This window comes from Corvus brachyrhynchos, unplaced genomic scaffold, assembly GCF_000691975.1.
Source record: "Corvus brachyrhynchos isolate BGI_N302 unplaced genomic scaffold, ASM69197v1 scaffold283, whole genome shotgun sequence".
In the NCBI taxonomy this organism is placed as follows: Eukaryota; Metazoa; Chordata; class Aves; order Passeriformes; family Corvidae; genus Corvus; species Corvus brachyrhynchos.
In genome coordinates this window covers 77,646-98,425 of record NW_008237409.1, presented here as the reverse complement: position 1 = coordinate 98,425, position 20,780 = coordinate 77,646, and the positions used below count along the sequence as shown (strand labels likewise).

General features: G+C 38.7%; 1 protein-coding gene across 6 annotated transcripts in view; it reads left to right on the top strand.

Annotated features, from left to right (window-relative positions):
• PITPNM3 (PITPNM family member 3) overlaps positions 1-20,780 on the top strand; it is a 61,147-nt gene that overhangs the window by 22,873 nt on the left and 17,494 nt on the right. For 3 of the 6 annotated variants that reach the window (XM_017730895.1, XM_017730896.1, XM_017730897.1), the window contains 7 exons: positions 7,738-7,785; positions 11,920-11,996; positions 13,982-14,217; positions 15,186-15,375; positions 18,000-18,119; positions 19,041-19,222; positions 20,005-20,174. In XM_017730895.1, coding sequence (XP_017586384.1) covers positions 7,738-7,785; positions 11,920-11,996; positions 13,982-14,217; positions 15,186-15,375; positions 18,000-18,119; positions 19,041-19,222; positions 20,005-20,174 — 1,023 coding nt within the window. Of the gene's footprint in view, positions 1-2,775; positions 2,854-7,737; positions 7,786-11,557; positions 11,624-11,700; positions 11,720-11,919; positions 11,997-13,981; positions 14,218-15,185; positions 15,376-17,999; positions 18,120-19,040; positions 19,223-20,004; positions 20,175-20,780 lie in introns of those variants that run through there. The other 3 variants (XM_017730898.1, XM_017730899.1, XM_017730900.1) reach the window with 2 other exon arrangements.

The window sequence follows — 20,780 nt, the reverse complement described above, 5'->3', positions numbered from 1 at the left end:
TAGTAATCTTAAATTCAAGCATGTAAACTTAAACCTATGTCAGCATTTTAAAGGGTGAAATCCTGAGGAAAAATGCTGGAGTATGCATTATCCATGAGGTCAAGACACATTTGTTTGAGACCAAACCTGCATAAGACTTCAAATAAGGTCGTGTGAATATTAGGGTTGTCCTCTCTCCCTCAGTTGCTATCTCTTGTTATACTGGTCTTTTGTAAATGTGGGTTTGAGAGCTGGAACATACCATTTCTTACTTCTTTTCTCTCACACATGCAAATTAAAATATGAGAGAATCCAGAAACGTCTCAAGTGGATGAAGAACCACAGAGCTCCATAGGGAGATAATAAATGCTTGCCAGTGCAGTTGGAGTTTATCTGTATTGTTATGATTCAATCTCTGTATACGGCCAGCAGACTTTTCAGCTCTTCAGCCTTCATTTTGTCACCTCTTTCCCCTGTTCCCTCAGTTCAGTTTATTTTTTTAAAGAGTAGAAGAACTGCAGCTGCCAAGGAATGGCCAGTGCAGCTCGAGGCCAGGATACCTTGCCTTTGCCAGCTGAGCAGTGTCACACATCCATGGACATGAGCCAGCTTTAATTACACTGAACAGCAGTAACAAAAAGGTTGCAGCTTTAGTAGATCAGACTGCCCTTCCTGAGCTGGTAACTTCCACGCTAGGGAATTTTATTTACTTCTGCCTTGCTAACTGGTGAGCAGAAGCAGTTGGCATTTTCTGGGTCATTAACATAGACAGAACTACTGTATCACTTCATGCAAGCTACATTGCAACATCAGACCTCTTTTTTTGGTCACATCTAATAAAATATGCAAGCTTGGAAGTTTTTCTTGTATTGAGCTTCTGGTTTTTTCTGTGACTGTTTGGTTTTCTGCCTGTCCTCAGTGAACCGACCACTGTTGCTGGACAGCTCTGATTCTTGGCCATTTTACCAGAAATTATAGGACAGGTTTTATTTCATTACAATTGGTGAATATCCCAGAACCAAGTTTGCAAAGCCAAGATTTCAGAATTTAGCAAATGCCAAGCTTGAGATCTTAATGTGATCTTCATCAATTTCCTTTGTCTATTTGCCCCAACGCACTAGTTTTAATTACTTAGTAGTGTGATAGGAATGGATTGTATATCTCAGGTTTGCTTATGGTCCTCGACATGAGTAGCAAGAGAGGTTTTGTCTTTAATGATGGTGGGAGACGTCTTGAAGGAAAGTTTGTCTAGCAGTGAAGAGAAAGTGCTTGTGCATCTTTCTTGTCTGTGGATAGCTTTTTCATAAAAAAGCTTCCTATAGAAATTTAGAGAGATGTGAAGATGATCTTCAGAAACATAGATGGATGAGTGAGTAGGAAGGTTGAAATGGTTGATTTAGATTATGTATTAAAATCACAGTAACAAGATATTTGCAGTAATGTGAGTTTGTGGTGTCGTTGTGGGAAAACAGGTAATTGGCATGTTTTTGTTTGGTTATTTCTTTTAAGGAAGAGAAATATACATCTTTGTAATATGTGACCGAGTTAAATAACATCTGAAACTTGGTGTGTACAATCTCTTTTTTTTTTTTTTTTTTGGACTGTGCATTCTTGCACAACTCATGGTTCTCAGGAGCACGTAATTTCTGTCTTTCACTAGAAGGTGTACTTAATTATAGAGTGATTTGCGTTGGAAAGGACCTTAACGACCATCTTGTTCCAACTCCTTGCCATGGGCATGAACACCTTCCACTATCGCAGGTTGCTTCAAGCCCCATCCAACCTGTGCTTGAATATTTCCAGGGATGGGGCAGCTACAGTTTCTCTGGGCAACCTGTGCCAGTGCCTCAGCACCCTCAGAGGCATTAATTTCTTCCTAATGTCCAAACTAAACCTACTTTCAGTTTAAAGCCATTCTCTCTTGTCCTACCACTGCATGCCCACTGGCCTGCTGAAGGGAAAAATCAACCAGGCTGTTATTCAAGGCCACAAGTCCTGCCAGGAGTGGGCTCCTTTTCTCTGGGCCCCGGGTCACAACATTTGTCACAATGTTTCCCTCTGCATCCAGTAAAGGATGGAGATTCTCCTTGGCCCTCTTTTTATGGCCGACATATTTGTAAAAAGCATTTAATGTTGTCTTTTATAGCAGTAGTTTGAAGACTAAATTCTAGTTGAGCTTTTGCCCTTGCAATTTTCTCCCTGTGTAACCTCACAACAGCCCTGTAGTCTTCCCCAGTTGCTCGCCCCTTCTTTCAAAGGTGATGCACTCTCTTTTTTCCTCTGAGTTCAAGCCAAAGCTCTCCGATCAGCCGGGCTGGTCATCTTCTTTGCCAGCTCAGCCTGTGTTTTCCAAAATGTAAACGCTACAGAAACCCACACATGCACACACAAAAAAAGTGAAACAGGCAAAGCCCTAATGAATCTTGACTGTTTCCTTGTTTTAAAACCTAATTTATTTTAAAAAAAAGAAAAAGGCCGTATTTGGTATTTTTGTAGAAAATAAACAAGCAAGCAAACAAATAACAATGTAATTTCTGTAATAAAGCTTGCCACAAATGATGACTATTTATTTAATACACCCTAATTAAATTTTAAGAGCCATTAGTCAATTTTGTCAGCAACATGCTACTATTTTACTCTGCAAGTCCAGGTAATTGAATTAAAATGCTTCAAATTAGGATGAATTCTCAGGTATATTGACAAAATACGATTTAATTTTTAGTTGTTTAAAACATAACTGACTGTAAAATGCCTGTGAAATTCACTTTTCCTGTGCTTCATATGCCACACATACAGACTGATGGATTGCTTTACTGGTTACCAGCAAAATACATGGACATGATCAGCTTTCACAACTGGAAATTTTCATATCAGGTGAGTGAACGGCCTTTCTTGGTCCCATTGCACAAGAGTAGGTTACACAGATCTTTTCATCTTTTACCAAATTGATTGTCTATCTGGAAAGTAGTGCTGACAGGAATATTGCTTTCTTTCTGGGAGCCATTTGAATTGCTGATTTAGATCAAATTTATTCTTCATATCCACCCCGCTACAAGATAGTGGATAGAGCTGGGAGATGCTACTGTTGTGCAAGTTGTATTTGGTCTGTGTTTGGAAACCTGCAATTCTTTCCCTTTCTGCACCACCTAGGATTGAGCTTTTCAATTTCTACTGATTTTTTTTTTAATAACAAGCTTTGTGTTTCTCAGTGGACTATAAAATGCTGTTGAATTCACGACATGCACTATGACTCCCCACTACTCTATCTGCTCTTTGTAACTTCCCTTTAAAAAAATATTTCCTGAGATTTTAAGTGCAATAAATGCATCACTGAGTGATTTTTTTGTTTGTTTTTTTGGTTTTTTTTTTGTTGTTCTCTAATATAGTATCTTTTGGATCTCATTTTTTCCCTATCTAGAGTTAGGGGGAAAAAAGGCTGGTTTATTTGTGCAGCAGCCAGTTTCTAGGAGTGTCAGGAACAATTTCTTGTTGATTCCTTCAACTGCTCTCTCTGTTCTCCTGTCATAATAGCCACAAGGCACTGAACAGAACTGAAAGACTAGAATAACGTTTTTGGTTAAGATTAAGTTTGATATACATCGGTGGAGTAAGCTAATTTATAAAATCATAGAATATCTCAAGTTGCAAGGGACTCATAAGGATCAAGTCCAACTCTCTGCTCCTAACAGGACTCCCTAAAGCTGCATGGCAGGAGGTCGCAATTCGTATGTTCTGTTGTCTTATGTGCACAAGGCTGCTAGAAAGACAACTCGATGACAGTGATTCTTCTGTTTAGAGAAGGTTTGGTTTTGTTTTGGGCAGACTGCACGAGGAGTAGCTTTTCAGAGTGCACTAAGCTCCCAGAAATTGTATTGGGCATTCCAGAGCATTAAGCATATATGAAAATGCCTTTGTCTTGTCCCAGACTTCTTGAATTTCTGGTTAGGCCAAATTAATGCACGAGGTAAGACAATACCAGTCAGAAGGGTAAGATATACTGACAGCTGCTGCAAAAATTTACCGTGACCTTCCCCTGTAGATGAAGGTAGAGATAGGAAAGCAAATGAGAAAGTAATTGCTATTTTATTACTTTGTAGGACAGAAACAGTTTTTAGTTTGTCTGTGGAACAGTATTGCTTTATCTTTCCATCAAATTAAGAGTCTAACTAGTCTGGTATCATGGAGAAACATTACTGTGAGAGAGAAGTAATTAATCAACTTCAGGAGATTTTTCTTCATCAAATATTCAACTGGGTTGTTGCACAATAGGTACAAATCTTACATGTAAGAGGAAGGTTTAGCTACATCATTCTTCAGGTTGATGTTTTTTCGGAAGGAGAAAGACTGTAGGCTTTCTGAAAACCATCTATGGTTTCTTGTGAAATAAAATTAATCCCAGTTTAGGTCAATAATAAAGGCTGGACAGTGTTTAACCCCTCTGAGGGCTGCCTTGCCTAATTTTGTCCACAGTGAATGTTCTGTGTAAACAAGCTGCTCTCTTCCTTCCCTCCAGCAGCATGTGATCTACCCCTCCTCGTCATGCCCTCCTGGAGTCACATAATTAATTAAACGGTGTTTTTACATAGCTGACTGTGATGCTTATGCTGCTGTTAAATTTATTGCAATAGCATCTGCTGCTGCCTATTAATATAAAGAGTGGCAAACAGAAAATTTGGCTTGGTGAACAGTAGAAGGGAAATATGGAAACTACAATAGTCATCAGCATTCCAAAATGCATCAGATTGCTCATATAAAAAACAGATTTTACTTCTAGCTGCAGGTTTTGGAGAGAAGCAGTGGATTGGACTTCTGCAAATCACTACTGTTAGCAGTTTATAGTAGGGCAGGTTACTAGTGTTGTGCAACTGCTGTCATTTAATTTTGTGATGCTGTATGTTCTAGAATACAGCACAGAAGATGCATGCAAAATGGAGGAAGCTTAATCTACCTGCTAAGATATTTTTTTACTGAGAGCTGAGTCCTGCTGCAGAGAGCATTGCTTTCCTTGCAGTCTCTCCCTTTTCATTTTTTAATCTGTATTAAGATCCGGTCCACATGCTGAAATCAGCATGTGTTCTTGCATCATTTTCACTGGGCCTAGAGTTTCCCTGGCTGCCATTCCCATGGAGAGGATCATACCATCTGTAGGTATATTGCCTCCTTTCCTTTCCCTCTGTTTTCCCAAGTTTGACATATCTATGCTCACACTGGTGTTACATTTGCTACAGCATTTTTTAAAAAAAATTAACAAAACAGATTTTTCTATTCAGAAGTTAATTTTCACAGTATTCTTGCTGAGGTGAAAGTCATGTTCTAAAGAGGAGCATCAATGTTGTTTGTTCCAGTGGTATGGTTATGTTGTTACACAAATTCAGATTATTAGAGCGCAGAAAGTCATGTATACCATAAAGCTTGCTGGCGCCTTTTTGGCCAGTATTGCAGGACTGGATGTGTGAGGGAAGAAAGAAGAGAACAATTCCCCTGGTATCTCCTTGGTCCTGAGGCAGTCTGTTCTGCTGTGCTATCCTCTAACGCTGAACCCATTATTGATGTAATCCCAGGTGAGAGCAGAACAAGAGACAAGAATTGTACAAAATGCCCTCTGACATCTCAGGAGCACATGTGTGTGTAATGGCTACAGGCTACAAATCTAGTGTATGTATATTGGCAGTGTACCACGGCATGACACTAAAGGTAACTTTGTGACTCTTATTTTTACCTGCAGCTGCTTTCTCTGAAGAATACAGAAGGTTATTTCTACTGGTTTTACCAATCTTCTGTGGGACAATAAGGTGGCTTCTATTCTGGTTTCAACACTGCCCAAAAAACACCTTCCTGATTTTTTTTTAAATTTTATTTTTTTTAGTAGCATGCAAGTAAGAGTACTTGCAGATCATCCTTCAATTCTGGGACAGAGAAGTGGCATTTTTTTCAGAATCTGTTAAATATATTGTGTGATGAAAAATAAAGTAACTGTCTGTTTCTTAAACCTACCAAATAAAAATTAATTTTAGTTCTGTAGTGGACGTCTCTTCAGTATCTGTCGAGAGCTGTTCTTTTGTGATGTAGAGTTTCTATCTGCACAGCCATTCAAAGCTGCCACAGGAAGGAATTTTATTCATGAAACCCATTGTTTTACATGTTGTAATTTGTGGGATTGTGTATACAAGCACTTCAGAAAGCTGGTCTGTGCTCTTGGCACGGAGGTCTGGTTTTTGCTTTTACCTCTCACATTCCTGAGAACTTCACACGTTGTTCCCAAGGGAGTGACTGATGGCTGCTTTGCCTCAGCAATGACTCTCTCTATGAGCTGTTGCAGTTAATACTTCTTCCCTGGTAAGCTGAAAGCAGGTAACAGTTGTGACCCAACCTCTTTGGCAGAACAACAGTCTGTGAATTGTCCTGGAAAGGAACTGAAAATGAAAGATTATATGTGAAGTTTGGAAATAGCTAATTCAAATTATTTTCATTCCTCAAAGGTGAGGTACAGCAGTGTACTGCAAGTACAGCTTGCACAAAGAGTGGACTAAAGGAGATTTCTTTGCTGTATATTAAAAGCCTGACATTTTTTCTGTTCTTTTTATTCCCTTCAAAACCAAATTGTCAACTGTGATAGTTGGAGCACCTGAAAAAATAGAGAATAGTTGCAGTACTGCTGCATCCATCAGAGGACTTAAACATTATTATTAGTCTTTATGTATTAACACTAGCTGGATTTAGCTTAACAGTGTTTTTAATTCATGAGATTGAGAAACAGTGCAGACAAGTTCTAAAGTCTTAGACACTAGGCAGAAGCTTTCATTGAACACAAGCAAATCAGTGGGGAGGCAACAGCAGCACATGCAGTTTTATTCACAGTATCGTTGAGGGCCACCGGCGTCCCTGGTCCTTGTCATTTACCGTTCTGTTCTTTGATGCCAAACACCTGCAACAGGATGTTGCCTCTGTTGTTGAGTCAGGCTGTGCTCCAGGAGCAGCGTGCTGTGTCTGTTGCAGGTGTGAATGTACTCAAGTGGTAGGTTGGCTCTGGAAAAAAAAAGTAAATGTTGCCTGGGCCTCTGAAGAATGAACCTAGAGAAGGGATTGAGAGACCTGTGTTCTCATTCCAGCTGTGATGGTAGGTGTAGGTAGAGGTAGGCTGATACCTTTGGGTTTTGTCATGGACAAATGATGGCAAAGGTGTTTACCCTCCATGGTAGTAATGGCCAGAGCACTTTATCTATAGGAAGGGCCTTTATTCCCGTATCCTTATGTCTCTGTAGATTAGGTTTTTGTATTTAGATCTGAGAAAATCTCTTTGTACTTGCAACTTTCCTTGGACGGGTAGACTGTGGAAGAGAATGGAAGGACAAAAATATTCTTTAAACAACTGCTAATTAAATATTTGTAATAAGAATCTGGTTTGTATTGCTAGGTAAGTTATGCCAATTCTTAGTTATTAAGAGATTCAGTGACTAGTGCTGCAGGTGATCAAATAGATTCCTCCCTACCTACCTACAAGTTTCATTTTTTATGATGCCTTTCTTGAAATGAAGAATAAAATCTAGCTTCTAGCATAACCATTTTGATTAATAGATTCCAGAAGTTGTCAGGTGTGTCATATGCTGATCTATTCCCACGGAAGCCAATGGGGGTTTTTGAAATCTGCATAGTAGTAGTCAGTTGCAAAATATTTACAGCAACACAGGAGAAAAAGTAAAGAACTTGATGTTCATGTAAAGCAATTTTAGTTTACATTGTGGTTTCTTTCTTTTGCAGGTGAAGAGTCTGCATTTTGCTCATCTGGCTTTCTACAGGAAAAACAACGTGAGTTGTTCTAATTTTTCTTTGTACCAAAGCTATTCAACAACTAGAGATAGTAATAGAGTAGAGTTGTTAACTAGCACAGGCCTTGTGGTATGTTACACTGAGAAGAGAAATGCATGTGGAGGGATCATGATTCTTTTAAATTTTCTTTTAAATTTAATTATTTTCACCATGGATTATTAAAATGTACCAGGAAAGTGCCTGTGACATTATTTAATGCATTATTGTCTTATAGTGTTGGCTGGGGTGGTGGAGGTAGAGCACTGGAGAGTGAAGCTGCTGGTGTACACAATAGCTCACACAGGACAGTACAACATGGCTCAATTTGGAGTGTAGGAGCCTTCAGTGCTTTGTGCTCTGGACTTCCTCCTTCCATCTCTGCTTAGGGAGGTGCAAGAAGTGTTACTGTTCAAATTTCTGAGTGCTATAAGAATGAAAAGTAGTGCCAAGCCTGGCATTGCTAGGGTTCCTTTGCTGCTGGTGCCCAACTTCAAGGAGTGTATTTACATGTGGCTCTGCTTTTGATATTTCTATGGTTTTGCATTGCTTGCTAAAGAGCGAGAATTGACTTATAGAAGTGTATGGTGTTAATGAGGGTGTTTTCCTTCATCACAGTTCTCTCTGGGGACATTGTCCGTTACCTTCCTGGAGTTCACAGTGAAATGTTGGTTCTTTTTTCCTGCAGCTCTGTTTGTAAGGACATGCTGTCACTAGGTGCCAACCCCTTCCTTTTTGGAAATCATACTTTTCCCATCTGGCCAGGTCTGGTAACTGGAGCTGTGGAGCATTTTGAGTCAAGATCCTCAGCTAAATCCTGTGTGTTTCTTCTTCTTCTGTTCTCTATAGTAGTAATTTACGAGATCTGGTAGCATGTGTATGTATAAGACTCATTCAATGAAGAAACTGTGAAAGTTAACACAGGAACTATCTCATGTTGTGGTTTTCAGAGCACGATTGGGCTCAGTGATGCATGCCATTATTTTCCTATAAACAGTGCAGTTTGCAAAACTGCATCTGCAGTATATTTACAGTATTCTTTCTCATTTGTTAATAGAAAGCATATGTCACAGCCTTCATATGAACATATTTCTTATGATGGATTTGTCATTATAAAGGGCTAGCAATAGTGCAGCAGATGGCAAGAAACGGCATCATTTCTCATGAGGGCGTGATAATGGAAATAGCAGTTTTCTTTTGGGACTATTGCCACTTTATGTTTTGTAGCCAACACAAGTTCTCTTTTTTTTTCTCCTCTAAATTTTTTTTTCTCCTCTAAATTAACATGGCAAAATATTAGGGATATTTGAAATGGTCTGTGTCATAAAAAAAAGAGGACCTCACTTGATTTTTAGTATGGCTTTGAACTTTACCTCATGATCTCAGAAGTTTGGGAATGATCATACGAATTCTCTTCTACTAGATTCAGGGAAATAACTTATTTTTTTGGTCATGTATCAAACCCCTGCCTTTCATGCCTGCTTTGAGGTGTTGAATCACTCAGAGTTTTTCCTTTCACCTGGCTTTCTTCTCGTGGCAGTCTTGAGATCTGATGTACTCCATGTGAAAAGACAGGGCAACAAGTTACTTCAGACAAAGTAACTGAGTAGAGATGCAGAACTTGCTTAGTGCCTCTCTAAATCACTGATGAACATGTATGCATGTGTATATATGTATATTTATATACCAGTTCCAGTGGGAATTTGAGTCTGAAACAATCCCTGCCAGACACACTAGCTCACTGGTATCTGTGTTAGCAGGATATGTTTCTGTCTGCAGAAATACTTGGTATATCACTCATTAAATAAGTTAGTTTAGATGGTGTCCACTGTTCCTGACTGTTGACTGCTAGAATGAAAAGCAGTTTTTCTCTTGGGGTTGCATTTGTTTTAGGACTGTGTGCTGTCTTCCTTATAGTTCAGTTTCTGGTAAGCAATAGGCAAGTGTCACTTTCTGTTTTGACTCACCTACCTCACCTAAGTTTGTTTTGGTACCACATGTTACTAAGAGCCATTTAACTAGTAAAGACTTCAGTTTTAAATACCTTTAATTTAATTTAAATGTTTTTAAATTGATGATCTCCCCAAAAATGGAACTTCTAAATTTCTATTGTTGACATAGTTGTTTAATAATGAGGTCAGCATTACATTGCAGAGAATTTCAGAAAGCAGTTGCATTTGGTGGAATTTTAGGGTTTATGATGTTAGGTTTGCTTTCTGATGTTGTGAGTTTTGTTGTACTCTTTTGTTTTATACAAGTATTAAATTACTGATACATTAAATCCTTGCTTGTCAGAAAGGCAAGAATAATTGCCTCAATTTTAAATACAGAGAAGTGTAGACACAGGGGCTAAATAAATTTACAGTGGCTGTAAGGGATAATATTGGTAGAATGTGCTGTAGAATTCAGTCTCAGTCCTAATGCAGAAGAGTAGAATGTTCAAAATGTGTTTTGGACTAAATTCAGGGCTTTCAGAATAACCTGGCCAGACCCTGCTTAAGCAGTGTTCTTGGTGAGGTGAAAATTACATTCCACTCTCTTAAGGTCTGGCAGACTGCCTGTAGACAAATGGCATAGAACCTCAAAGAAGGTGTGAACTCCTAATGCCAAGGAAAAGTAAACTGAGCCAACTATAGCATTATGGGGTGTATTTATTTTCTTCTGGCATGCTGGAAGAAATGAAGGTAAATGTGTCTAAATCCTGAAAGCTGTCTGTTATCTATTTTGGTGTAATTATTTGGTACAATCATCTCTCTTTAACTCCTAAAACTTGTGTCTGTCTTGGAGGGAGGAAGGCTTCCTAGTTTCTCTAGGAACAACTAACATGAGATGAGTGGAATTTTAAGACTGCAAACTCAATCAGCTGAAATTTTAAATTTCAAATTTCTAGCATCATCACTCACGAGGGTTTAAAAGCCTCCTCCTCCCCTCCCATAAGAGTGAAGAGGAGTTGTTACAGGACTAGGATTCACATCTTGTCTGGAATTCCATCACTGTCGGAGGGAAAAGCACATTTTCCCTCCCCAAAGAGCTAACCACAACATTTGCTAATCAAATTTCATCTTACAGCTGTTTCCCAGGTAACTAAGATGCAACGGTAGAAAAAAAAAAAAATACTGCATTGTGAAGAGACCAGAAAGAGCCGGTAGCAATTTTCTTCAATGAAGAAACAATGCAAAAAAAAAACCTGGATAGTGCTGTATCATCTTTTTCTCTGACCTTAAGGCCAGAGAAGATTTGTTCAGAGGTCACGCTTTTTCACAGCCAGCTGTAAAATTAATAGAATAGAATAGAACAGAATAGAATATTTTCAGTTGGAAGAAACCTGTAATGATCGTGTAGTCCAACTGCCTGACCACTTCACGGCTGAACAGAAGTTAAAGCATGTTGTTAAGGGCAATGTCTTAAATGCTTCTTAAACACCAACAGGCTTGGGGCATTGACAGCTCTCTAGGAAACCTGTTCCAGTGTTTGATCACGCTTTCTGCAAAGAAAAGCTTTTTAAGTGTTCTTTCCCAAGGCAAGACAGTGGACAATCTCTTAATCTTAAAGCTGGTATCAGGAATTTTTCACCACTTAGATCAGGCTGCTGCCCAGCCAGGCTGCCTAAAGAGCAGACAAGTAGGTCTTGGAGTCTGTTTGGTCATGCTCCAAAGTCAATGCAGAAACTTTCATTGTTGTGTTTATAATTGAAGATGTTGGATGCATGAACCTGTTATGAAAGGGTATTGGCAAAGCAGTGTGTTTCTCTGCAACGTCACTTCCTATTTTTCAGCTTACAAGACATACCAAAGTATCTAAGATACCTTTATGGGATGAGCGGAGTGATGCAGGACCTCAGGTGACCTCTTCTGCTGCTGCTTCAGAAAGGCACAGATGATCAACAGCAGCTGTACTGGCACTACATGCCTCTGTATAAGGACCTGAATCCTGTTCTGTATGTTGCTGCTAAGAATAGAAGAGCCTCTAATATGTAGGCCTGCAAGAAACTTTGTGTATTGTTCTGTTTGTCTACAGGATTTCATGTGAACAGAACTTTCTCTCTTGAAATTAGAAATGTGCCTTACCTCCATAGATGTCTGTGAAAGATGTAGCAGGCAGATACTTATATGACTAATATGTCTCTTTTCCTTTCAGGTGAATTATATAGAGCCTCTTTAAGAAAACAAAGGTTCCCTGCACAAGGCAGTATTGAAATACACGAGGACAATGAGGTGAGATTGTTTCCTAAAACAAGCTGTGCTGATTTTCAAGTAGACAGGTGAAAATACTGTTATATTGTATTATGAAATTGTAAACTCATTTGATGGTTTCGTTTAGTACGTGCACATGCAATCACTGAAAATCATCACAAGATTTTTAGACATTGCATACTTAGGTGGAAAAAGGACTCCGTTTTCTGAAGAGAAATTGTTACGTCTGCTTAGTAATTAACTGGAAATACAGGTTTTGTGAAGCAGCAGTCATGAAATTGGTAATAACAGAATTGCCTGGTTTTAGAAGCAGGAAAGAATCTCAACACATTGTAGACCTTCCAGCAAACTGATTGAGGTCCTCTGTCTACACGTAGGACAGGTAGTGGAAATGTCTACTTTACCACTTTTGAAGAACTCAATCCTACAACCCCCTGAAAATGGTGACAGTCATTGATTGACTTCAGATGTCCAGTTGATTTGTTCTTGAGCACCTTCTCTAAGTCATGGCTGAGCTACTGCTGAGAGGCAAATTAATTTTATTCCCTTTGAGTCTTCCTGTGAAAGATACCAGTTAAATCCAGCTGAGAGACTTCTCATACCAGTGACTTCAGCAATATTGACCCACTTGAGTTTTTGCTTTTTGAAGCTTTCAGTTCCATCATCTCCTCAGCAGTGCTGCTTATTTACAAGCAGGCATTGTCCATGGAAGGAACTACATTTAGCTTCTAAAGGGAATTAAATTTCTCTTATGAAAGCTGGAATGACACCTTATGGAGAAGGAAATTGTAAATTAGTGCATGGAAAAGTGGAACCTGAAAAATGCTTCTATGATTCTCCTGTATTTAAGCAGATACAGGTCAGGTCAGCAAAATGCCTTCGCAATGAATACTTCTGGATACTAAAATTCATGGGCTGAAGAGAGATAGTGGAATAACCTACAATTCTTTCATTTTCAGCCATTTCTCTGTCACCATTATACAAGTGCTTAAGTTTCCCATTTCCCTTCACTCCAGAACTTAAAAATAAACTGTCCAGAACATTGCCTGATGCTGAGTAAATCACCCAATCTAGCATTTAACAATCTTTAGACAAAAAATATTACTGTTGTTTTTGCTGTGTGTTCATATTTGGTCAGGAAGTAGAAATCTTCAGGAACCATCTCATCCAAAGTGAAGAAGAAAATAGCAGCAAGATTTAACAACAAAAAATCTAATCTTTTAATGTATTACTGAGTTCTTTGAGTACACACGAGTCTCAAGGGGTAAAGAGGAAAAAAAAGGTGAATTTGTGAGATATTTAAAATGCTTTTCCAGTTTCAAGTAGGAAATATCTGTTATCTGCAAAGCATGCTGATTATTGTCTGTGTATGTGCCTATTTACATATTAATAAATTTGTTTGTGAGTTTTATGGATATCAGCAATGATGCATTTTTTTACTTTTTCATTAAGTGTCTGGGTGAATTACCGCCATCTTTCATTTTAATAAGAAGCTGCCAGTGTCAAAAGTCTGAGATAATGGTATCATCTGCTTTTGCTGAATGTTTTCATTTGCAGAGAAATTTGTCTATTTTGGACTTGTGGTGATTTGAATGAGAACCTTGCCAGTAAATGAAGCAATCATTAGGATACTTAGATGATCGCTTACGCTGCCTGTGGAGGTTGGAATTTTTCTCCAGGCTCAGAGTATTTAAAGTAATTTCTGATGTACACAAAACTGTCTTAATCTTTGTTGATCTGAAACCTACATCTGTGCTGCGCAGGGTTTGTGTCAGAGCATAGTGGGCTCTATATGATTCAGACGTACTTGAATTAAATGGAACAGGACATGTGCATGTGCACACGTGCACACACATGCCCCCACCCACTCCCGTGAAAGCAAATACCACAAAATTATCACAGTGGGGGTGGGAGAAAAAAAAAATCACTGCTAATGTTGCCACCAAATAAAGTAACGAAGTCCATAAAAATGCCGCCTCCTTTCTTATTTCCTGTTTTTCTCACAGGAAGGAGTTCAACACCAGAACTGCAAAACTCACGTGTTAATTTTGATCCTACATGGGGGAAACATATTAGACACTGGGAGTGGAGACCACAACAGCAAACTGGCAGACATCAACACCTTCAGTTCTGTGTTTGAGAAAGTGACCCGAGCCCATTTCCCTGCTTCTTCAGGCCACATCTTAATGAGACTTGTTCCCTGCCCAGCAATCTGTTCAGCAGCTTTCTCTCTTGTTTCCAGGTAAGTTGATTTGTATTTCCTGGTGTTTGGTTTTGCATTGTGGTTTTGAATAGCTTTCTGTGACCCATATATTTCATAATGAAATTTTGCTAATAATTTCTAATCTTTTGCTGACTGCAAGACTTGCGCCAATCTTTCATCCTAAGTGGATGAATTTGTTTTAAAAACCATTTTTATTGGATGTATCCACTTCAGTAGCTGCTCTTCCTCAGCTGCTTTTTCAGTCTTGAAATTCACTCATTGAATGAATGTTTTCAAGTAACATTACTTTCTGTGACATAAATATTTTAAATGGCACGATAGAGAAAGGAGAAAGAAACACATACTCCTGGGACTGCTTCAACTCTTCTACAAGTGCAAACCAGGATTAACTGTTGAACTCTGGTGAGGGGAGGAGAGAATCAGATTTTCTTGATTTCTGTTTTTCTAAGCATGAAAATGTTGCTTTTTCAATCAAGTTGCCTCCTTTTTGCCAGATGTTACTATGCAAATATTTACTATGATTTCAGAATGTGTGCAGCTTTGTTTCATCTTTTTGAAAAGATTGGACACTGGGAAAAACATCTTTATATGCTTTTGAACAATACACCTGTCACACTGTGTTCTAGGAAACTGTTTCATTGTGATGGTTGGATCCTGCTCTTCGGTGTAGGGAGTTATTATACAGGGGAAAACAAAAGCTGAAATGTAATCATGTCATTGCCATTCAAAATGATGTCTAGTTGTATGTAGAGCAATTGCACCAAGTATGTTTAACTGCAGAAATGCCTTCTAGTATGATCCCATTCACCTAAAGCAGTAATGCCTTGGTTTTTCTAAGCAGTTGAATTCGATGAGAAAATGATCCTTCCCACGTTCGCTCATTGTGAACTGCAATAGCCCAACCCATTTCTGTTGCTAACTGCTCATTCTCTGATGCTGTGTCCTGCCTCTTGAAGTTTTCCTGATGATAACATGTCCTTTTCTAGCCTAAATCCCTACAGCTATGATGAGAGCTGTCTCAGCAGCAGTGAAGACCACATCCCACTGGCTGCCTTGCCTTTGCTGGCTGTTTCATCTCCTCAGTATCAGGATGCAGTTGCCATGGTGATCAGTAGAGCAAATCAAGTTTACAATGAGTTTCTCAAATCTACTGATGGGGCTGGTTTTAATGGGCAGGTAGGACTATTTTCTCTTACATCAAAGTAAAATTCCTTCAGAGCGAGGCTATTTCTTTTTAAGCCGTTGTGTTGAGGGGTTTGAGTTATGAGTGTGGGACAACACTACAAATACGATGAATGAATGTTAGCATGGGATCACCTACACAAAATGCTCTCTCAGTGTCCAGCACAAGACAGGCACTTCTGGGATCCCATGCACTATCTCGTGTGGATTTACTCAGCGGGTGGAAGACTATATACATTCTCCCACAAGCATTTTGACTCCTAACCTCTTACTTTGCTATGGTACTTTAAGCAGGGTATGTAGTGAACAAGCCTGAGACAAATGATCATCTGTGTTAATGAGTTCTTCAGACACAGCTGATGGAAAAATTGGGACGTATTTAAGATCCTAAGAAATCCAGTACTGATCTATTATTTCTTCTTTGCCTCCATCACTATATTTATAAAGCAATAGTCAGTAATGAAACATAGAAGACAAATACTCAGCTGCTAGTATTTGTGGTGCAGATTTCTTCTCTAACTCTGGGGAAATTATGTGATTTTCTGTTGTGACCTGCACACCAGTGAAGTCACCTACAGGTTTCTTCCAACTGACAGTAACTGTCAATTACTGTTCCTGCTTCACCATCTTTAGTTTTCAAAATCTCCTGCTTCACATAGAAAAATGATATTGATACCCTGTGTGAGTTACTGGTATTATTTTGTAATGGGGCCACCTACAATGGCCAGAAGCATGCATTTCCTTTAAGAACAGTGACCTCCACACTTCAGAAAAAGAAAGAAAATACATTTAATATAGAGTACAGTGTAAACTTTGAAGGGAAGCATGTGTCTTATTACACAAACAGATTCTTTTCCATGGCACTAATAAGGTTATGCTGTGATATATCAGTATTTTTAGGCTAAAATTTGGTTTGAAGCCATTTTTACTACACATAGTAAACTGTTATTGCTTAAAGCATAAAACCAGCCCAATTGCAGTGACAGAACATTATGAAAGGTGAAATTATGTAAAGAGTGATACCAGTTACAAAAATAGTATGAAAATTTTCTCAATAGAAACTTAGTGTTACGATTTTTTTCTTTGGAAAAGGTACAAAAAAGTCTCCCTGTTGTAGTTTACAAATAATATATATTATTTCCTGTGGAAGAGTCTGCTAGACCTCTGTATGTTCCACAGAATTTTCACTATCAACTAGCAGCACTGTTAAAGTGGAAGTGACTTCTCTTTCTACAGTGCTTTGCTTTGCTCCTTAAATAGAAATGTCAGGTGTGCCTCTGAGTAAGTCCTGTACTGATCGAATATATATCATATATCCTGACACACACCCTGTGTGCGTCTTTCCTTCCATATTTTTGTCTCTTCTGTCAATTTACATTGCAAGTTCATTAGATCAGAGGTTGCCTTTTTGATTTTACGTAGTATCTGGAAAAAATTAACTCCATTACCTTAATGCCAGTAATAATAAGGATTAGAAACACAGTGGTAAATTGAAGAAGGTATTGCCAATTCCCTACAAAAAGTGCTGTTAATTTTATTAAGGTTACCTGTATCATATGATTTTCGGCTCTTTGTGGACTTCATTGTGCAGCATAGGAATTTGAAAATCAGAGAGTAAATTGGCATGCTGTTCAATTATATACAACTTTAGAACCAGAAATGCCTTAGGATAGATATCACCTTAATGTATTTTGATATTTTGTTTTATTTTTAAAGTGTTTTTTTATAATTTTAGTTGAGTACAAGAAATGTACTCGCTTTTCCTAACATTCTTCACTTCAGAGAAAAAATGCACAACATGCTATATCCAAAACTTGTAGTTTAGTGTTGTAGCCAAGCTGAATTAAGTTTAGAAGTAAGTTAAAGATTTGTAATATTTTCTGTTTTGCTAATTGGAGTTGGGAACAACAGATTAGACAATTGCTTCCGTTTGAGAATTGGAAGGAGAGACTTGCTGAAGCATGTTATCAAGCTATTACTCATGCTCAGACATGGACAGGGGAACAGGGAGAAAGAATCATCTCATGTGGGATGGGGAGGGGTTCAGTGGAATTGGCTTGTGAGGGAGATTCTAGTGTACCATAAAATTACTCCAGAATTCCCAATTTTAGTAGTATATGTATTTTTAATTGCCAGATCCATACCTTGAAGATAGCTTCTATGTTTATATTAAATGTGAAGCAAGAGTGAATTTCTCTGCTTAATATCTCATTTTAAAGTTTTGTTCCCTTGTCCTGACAGGGGAGTGCCAATCTGTTGAAGTTCTCTCCTCTGTATGACTCTGAAGGAAATGTTAAGTGGCTTGAAATCTTTGTGACACTGGTCATCCAGTGATCTGGACTTTTCCAGCTGGAATCTGGCTGCAAGCAGCTGGAAGAGTTCTAATCCATTTGGCAGAACTCCCACTCATCAAAATAGTTCCTGGGACAGATATTCTTGGTGTAGGGCATATTTCTGGAGATAAAAGAAAGTAGAAGAAAGTAGCTGCAATATAAACCAAAGTATAAAAATGAGTAACAAGGGTATGAAGTAAGACAGAAACTCCTCTGCAGTGCCGTGATGCTTTTTGTCTCTTTTAAAAATACTTGCTACATCTCCCAAAAAAATCTTTTTTTCAGGTGTGTCTCATAGGTGACTGCATTGGAGGAATTTTGGGCTTTGATGCCATCTGCTATAATTCTAATACAGCTTACGAAAGTCGGAACAGTAGCAGGAGAGGAAGCATCAGCAGCATCCAGGTGAAGAGAAAAAAATACACACAGCTGAAACCCTATAGATTCATTCCATGGAGGAAATCAGCTCCATATGAGCCAGAGAAAATTTAAGGATTTGGTAAATTGCCATGATAGAGTGGGATTCTGCCCGTCTATCAAAAATTTGCTGTTAAAAATTAAGTTGTCAGCTTCAGTTTATGATATACAGAAATCAGTAGTGAAGGCTTTATCTGTTAGCCTTTGCAGTAGGGTTACCAAGTGCTCTTTATGGTATCCCTAACTGTAGATGCAAATATGTCCTTGCTCAGAAATCTCTGGCAGGCTGCCATTTTTGTCAAAATACCTTCCTTTCCTTCCCTTTTCCTTTTCCTTTTCCTTTTCCTTTTCCTTTTCCTTTTCCTTTCCCTTTCCCTTTCCCTTTCCCTTTTCCCTTTCCTTTTTCCTTTCCTTTTTCCTTTCCCTTTCCCTTTCCCCTTCCCTTTCCCCTTCCCCTTCCCTTTCCCCTTCCCCTTCCCACCCTGCCCTACCCTTTCTCAAAAAAGCCGATCCCATATCCATGGAACACGATGAGCAGGACCATTAATGTTGTAATGTGCATTTTGTGCACTCAGGTAAGACCCCTTCTGATTACCTTATGATATTTTTAGTTCTCTAAGAATGATGAAGTAATGAGGGATAAAGCTTTTGTGTTACTCCTCCTTTCCACCCCTCACACCCCTCTCCACCCTCAGATTCCTGATTCTCCCTCCAGCTTTTAGGCTATTTATCTTGAAGGGAAATTTAGTTTTCATCTCTTTGCTTCTACTGCAAAGAGAAATTTTTAGTCCCTTCCACCCTTTGTTGGATAAAGTGAGGTCATATATATAAATGCAGGCATTTCATATAAGCTCTTTCGTATTTTGTTACCTGTCTGAATCTTCCCTTTGCTCTGCTCATTTTCTGAAGGATAATCCACTCTTAGCAGAGGACTCCAGTCTGGGTGACAGCAAACACCTGAGCAAAAGCAATATTGACATCTCGGGAATCATGGAGGATGAGAAGCAAAGGCAGCTGGTGCCTCGGAAACAGAGTGACTCATCCACTTATGACTGTGACACTATAACCCAGCATCATGCATTCCTGTCCAGGTAGCTAGTGGTAGATGACTGAGTAAAAGAAATGGGCTTGCCAATGAATGGAGCCTGTTAGCACCAGAGCACAGAGGCATTGTTATTATTTCTGTTCTGTCTCATGGATGGGCAGCAGGTTCATAGGCTACTTTTCTGCTTCTGAGTGTAGGTATTTATTCTCCAGCAGAACTAAATGATAGATAAGTCTTTTTCTGTCAGTAAGAAATAAGTGATCTGTATTTACCTCATGCATACAAAGTAAATGGATGTGTTTTAAATCACTTAAAAGATTAAAAGCTGTCTATAAGTATCATTGATTTTGATCTGTTAAAAACAGTTGAGAAGTAATAAAATTCTAGGTCATAGCTCAAGGAGCAGATTACAACAATGGTTTTTATGTACCCAGATAACATACTTTGACTGTAACCTTTTAATACCATTGTCCTTACACAACTTTAGTAGGTTAACGTTTGTAGCAGAAGTTTCAGAATGAACTTGCATACATTTGTACTGCTAAAAGAGGGGGGGAGGTAAACTTGAATATTCATGATTTTGGGAAAACTTTACCAAGTGTTCTATAAAATAACTGTAGGAAACTCTTGCATGTTGAAGGTAGTAAATTTACTTAATAGCCGCACTGAAAATCATGGCTGCTATATTGCAATCATTCTACAGTTTTAAGGTGTATGGCTTGGATCTAAATGCCAGTGCTAGAGCTTTCTAAGCATCCTGTTTTGGGAATGTTCTTTTTTTCTGAATGCCCTTTTTATTATTTTTGATTCAGTATTTTCTTTATTCAGTATCCACTCAAGCGTGTTGAAAGATGGTGCAGACCTTCCTCCTGTGGATTCCAGTCTCTCAGAAGTAAATCTGGGCCGATTTGAATTTGAGGTGTCTGATTTCTTCCTTTTTGGATCACCGCTTGGTTTGGTGCTGGCCATGAGGAGCACTGTTCTGCCTGGTCTGGATGGTAAGCTCTTTTTGGGGTTAAAATACAGGTTGTGTAATGACCTTTGTAAACAAAGAGACTCACACAAAAAGGAGGTAAATAAAGGAGCCTGGTTAAAGATCACGGAGTGAGGTAAGTTTCTTCCTTTAAGAGATGGGAACGTTAATGTAGGTAGGTACTGAGGTGACGAGGATTGTTCCAGGGATTTCACTGCTCACTTACAGAAGTGTGTCTTATGTTCTGCTGTTAATCATATATTCCATGTCATACAACATGAAGCTCACACTTCACCAAGGATCAGTCCTTGAAAACAATACCAAAAATAACATCTCTTCTTGGTTCAGCATTGCCTCTTGTTCATGTCTGGCTTCATGGGTGGATTTGGCCCTCGGGTGTGTTGCATGTGAGCCATTCTTCCTCTCTAGTAACAGAGCCTAGTGATCAGACACAGAAAGGATTTTTTAGTTTTATTTCTAATGCATCTGGATTTTTTAAGTTTTTCAGTTAAAAACTTACTTTATTTTTCATTATTCAGCACATGCTTTGTCTCTTTGCATGGTATGAGCTTTGGATAGCACAGCATCTTTATAGGAAATGATGCATTCATTTATCAGGTGAGGGAGAAAA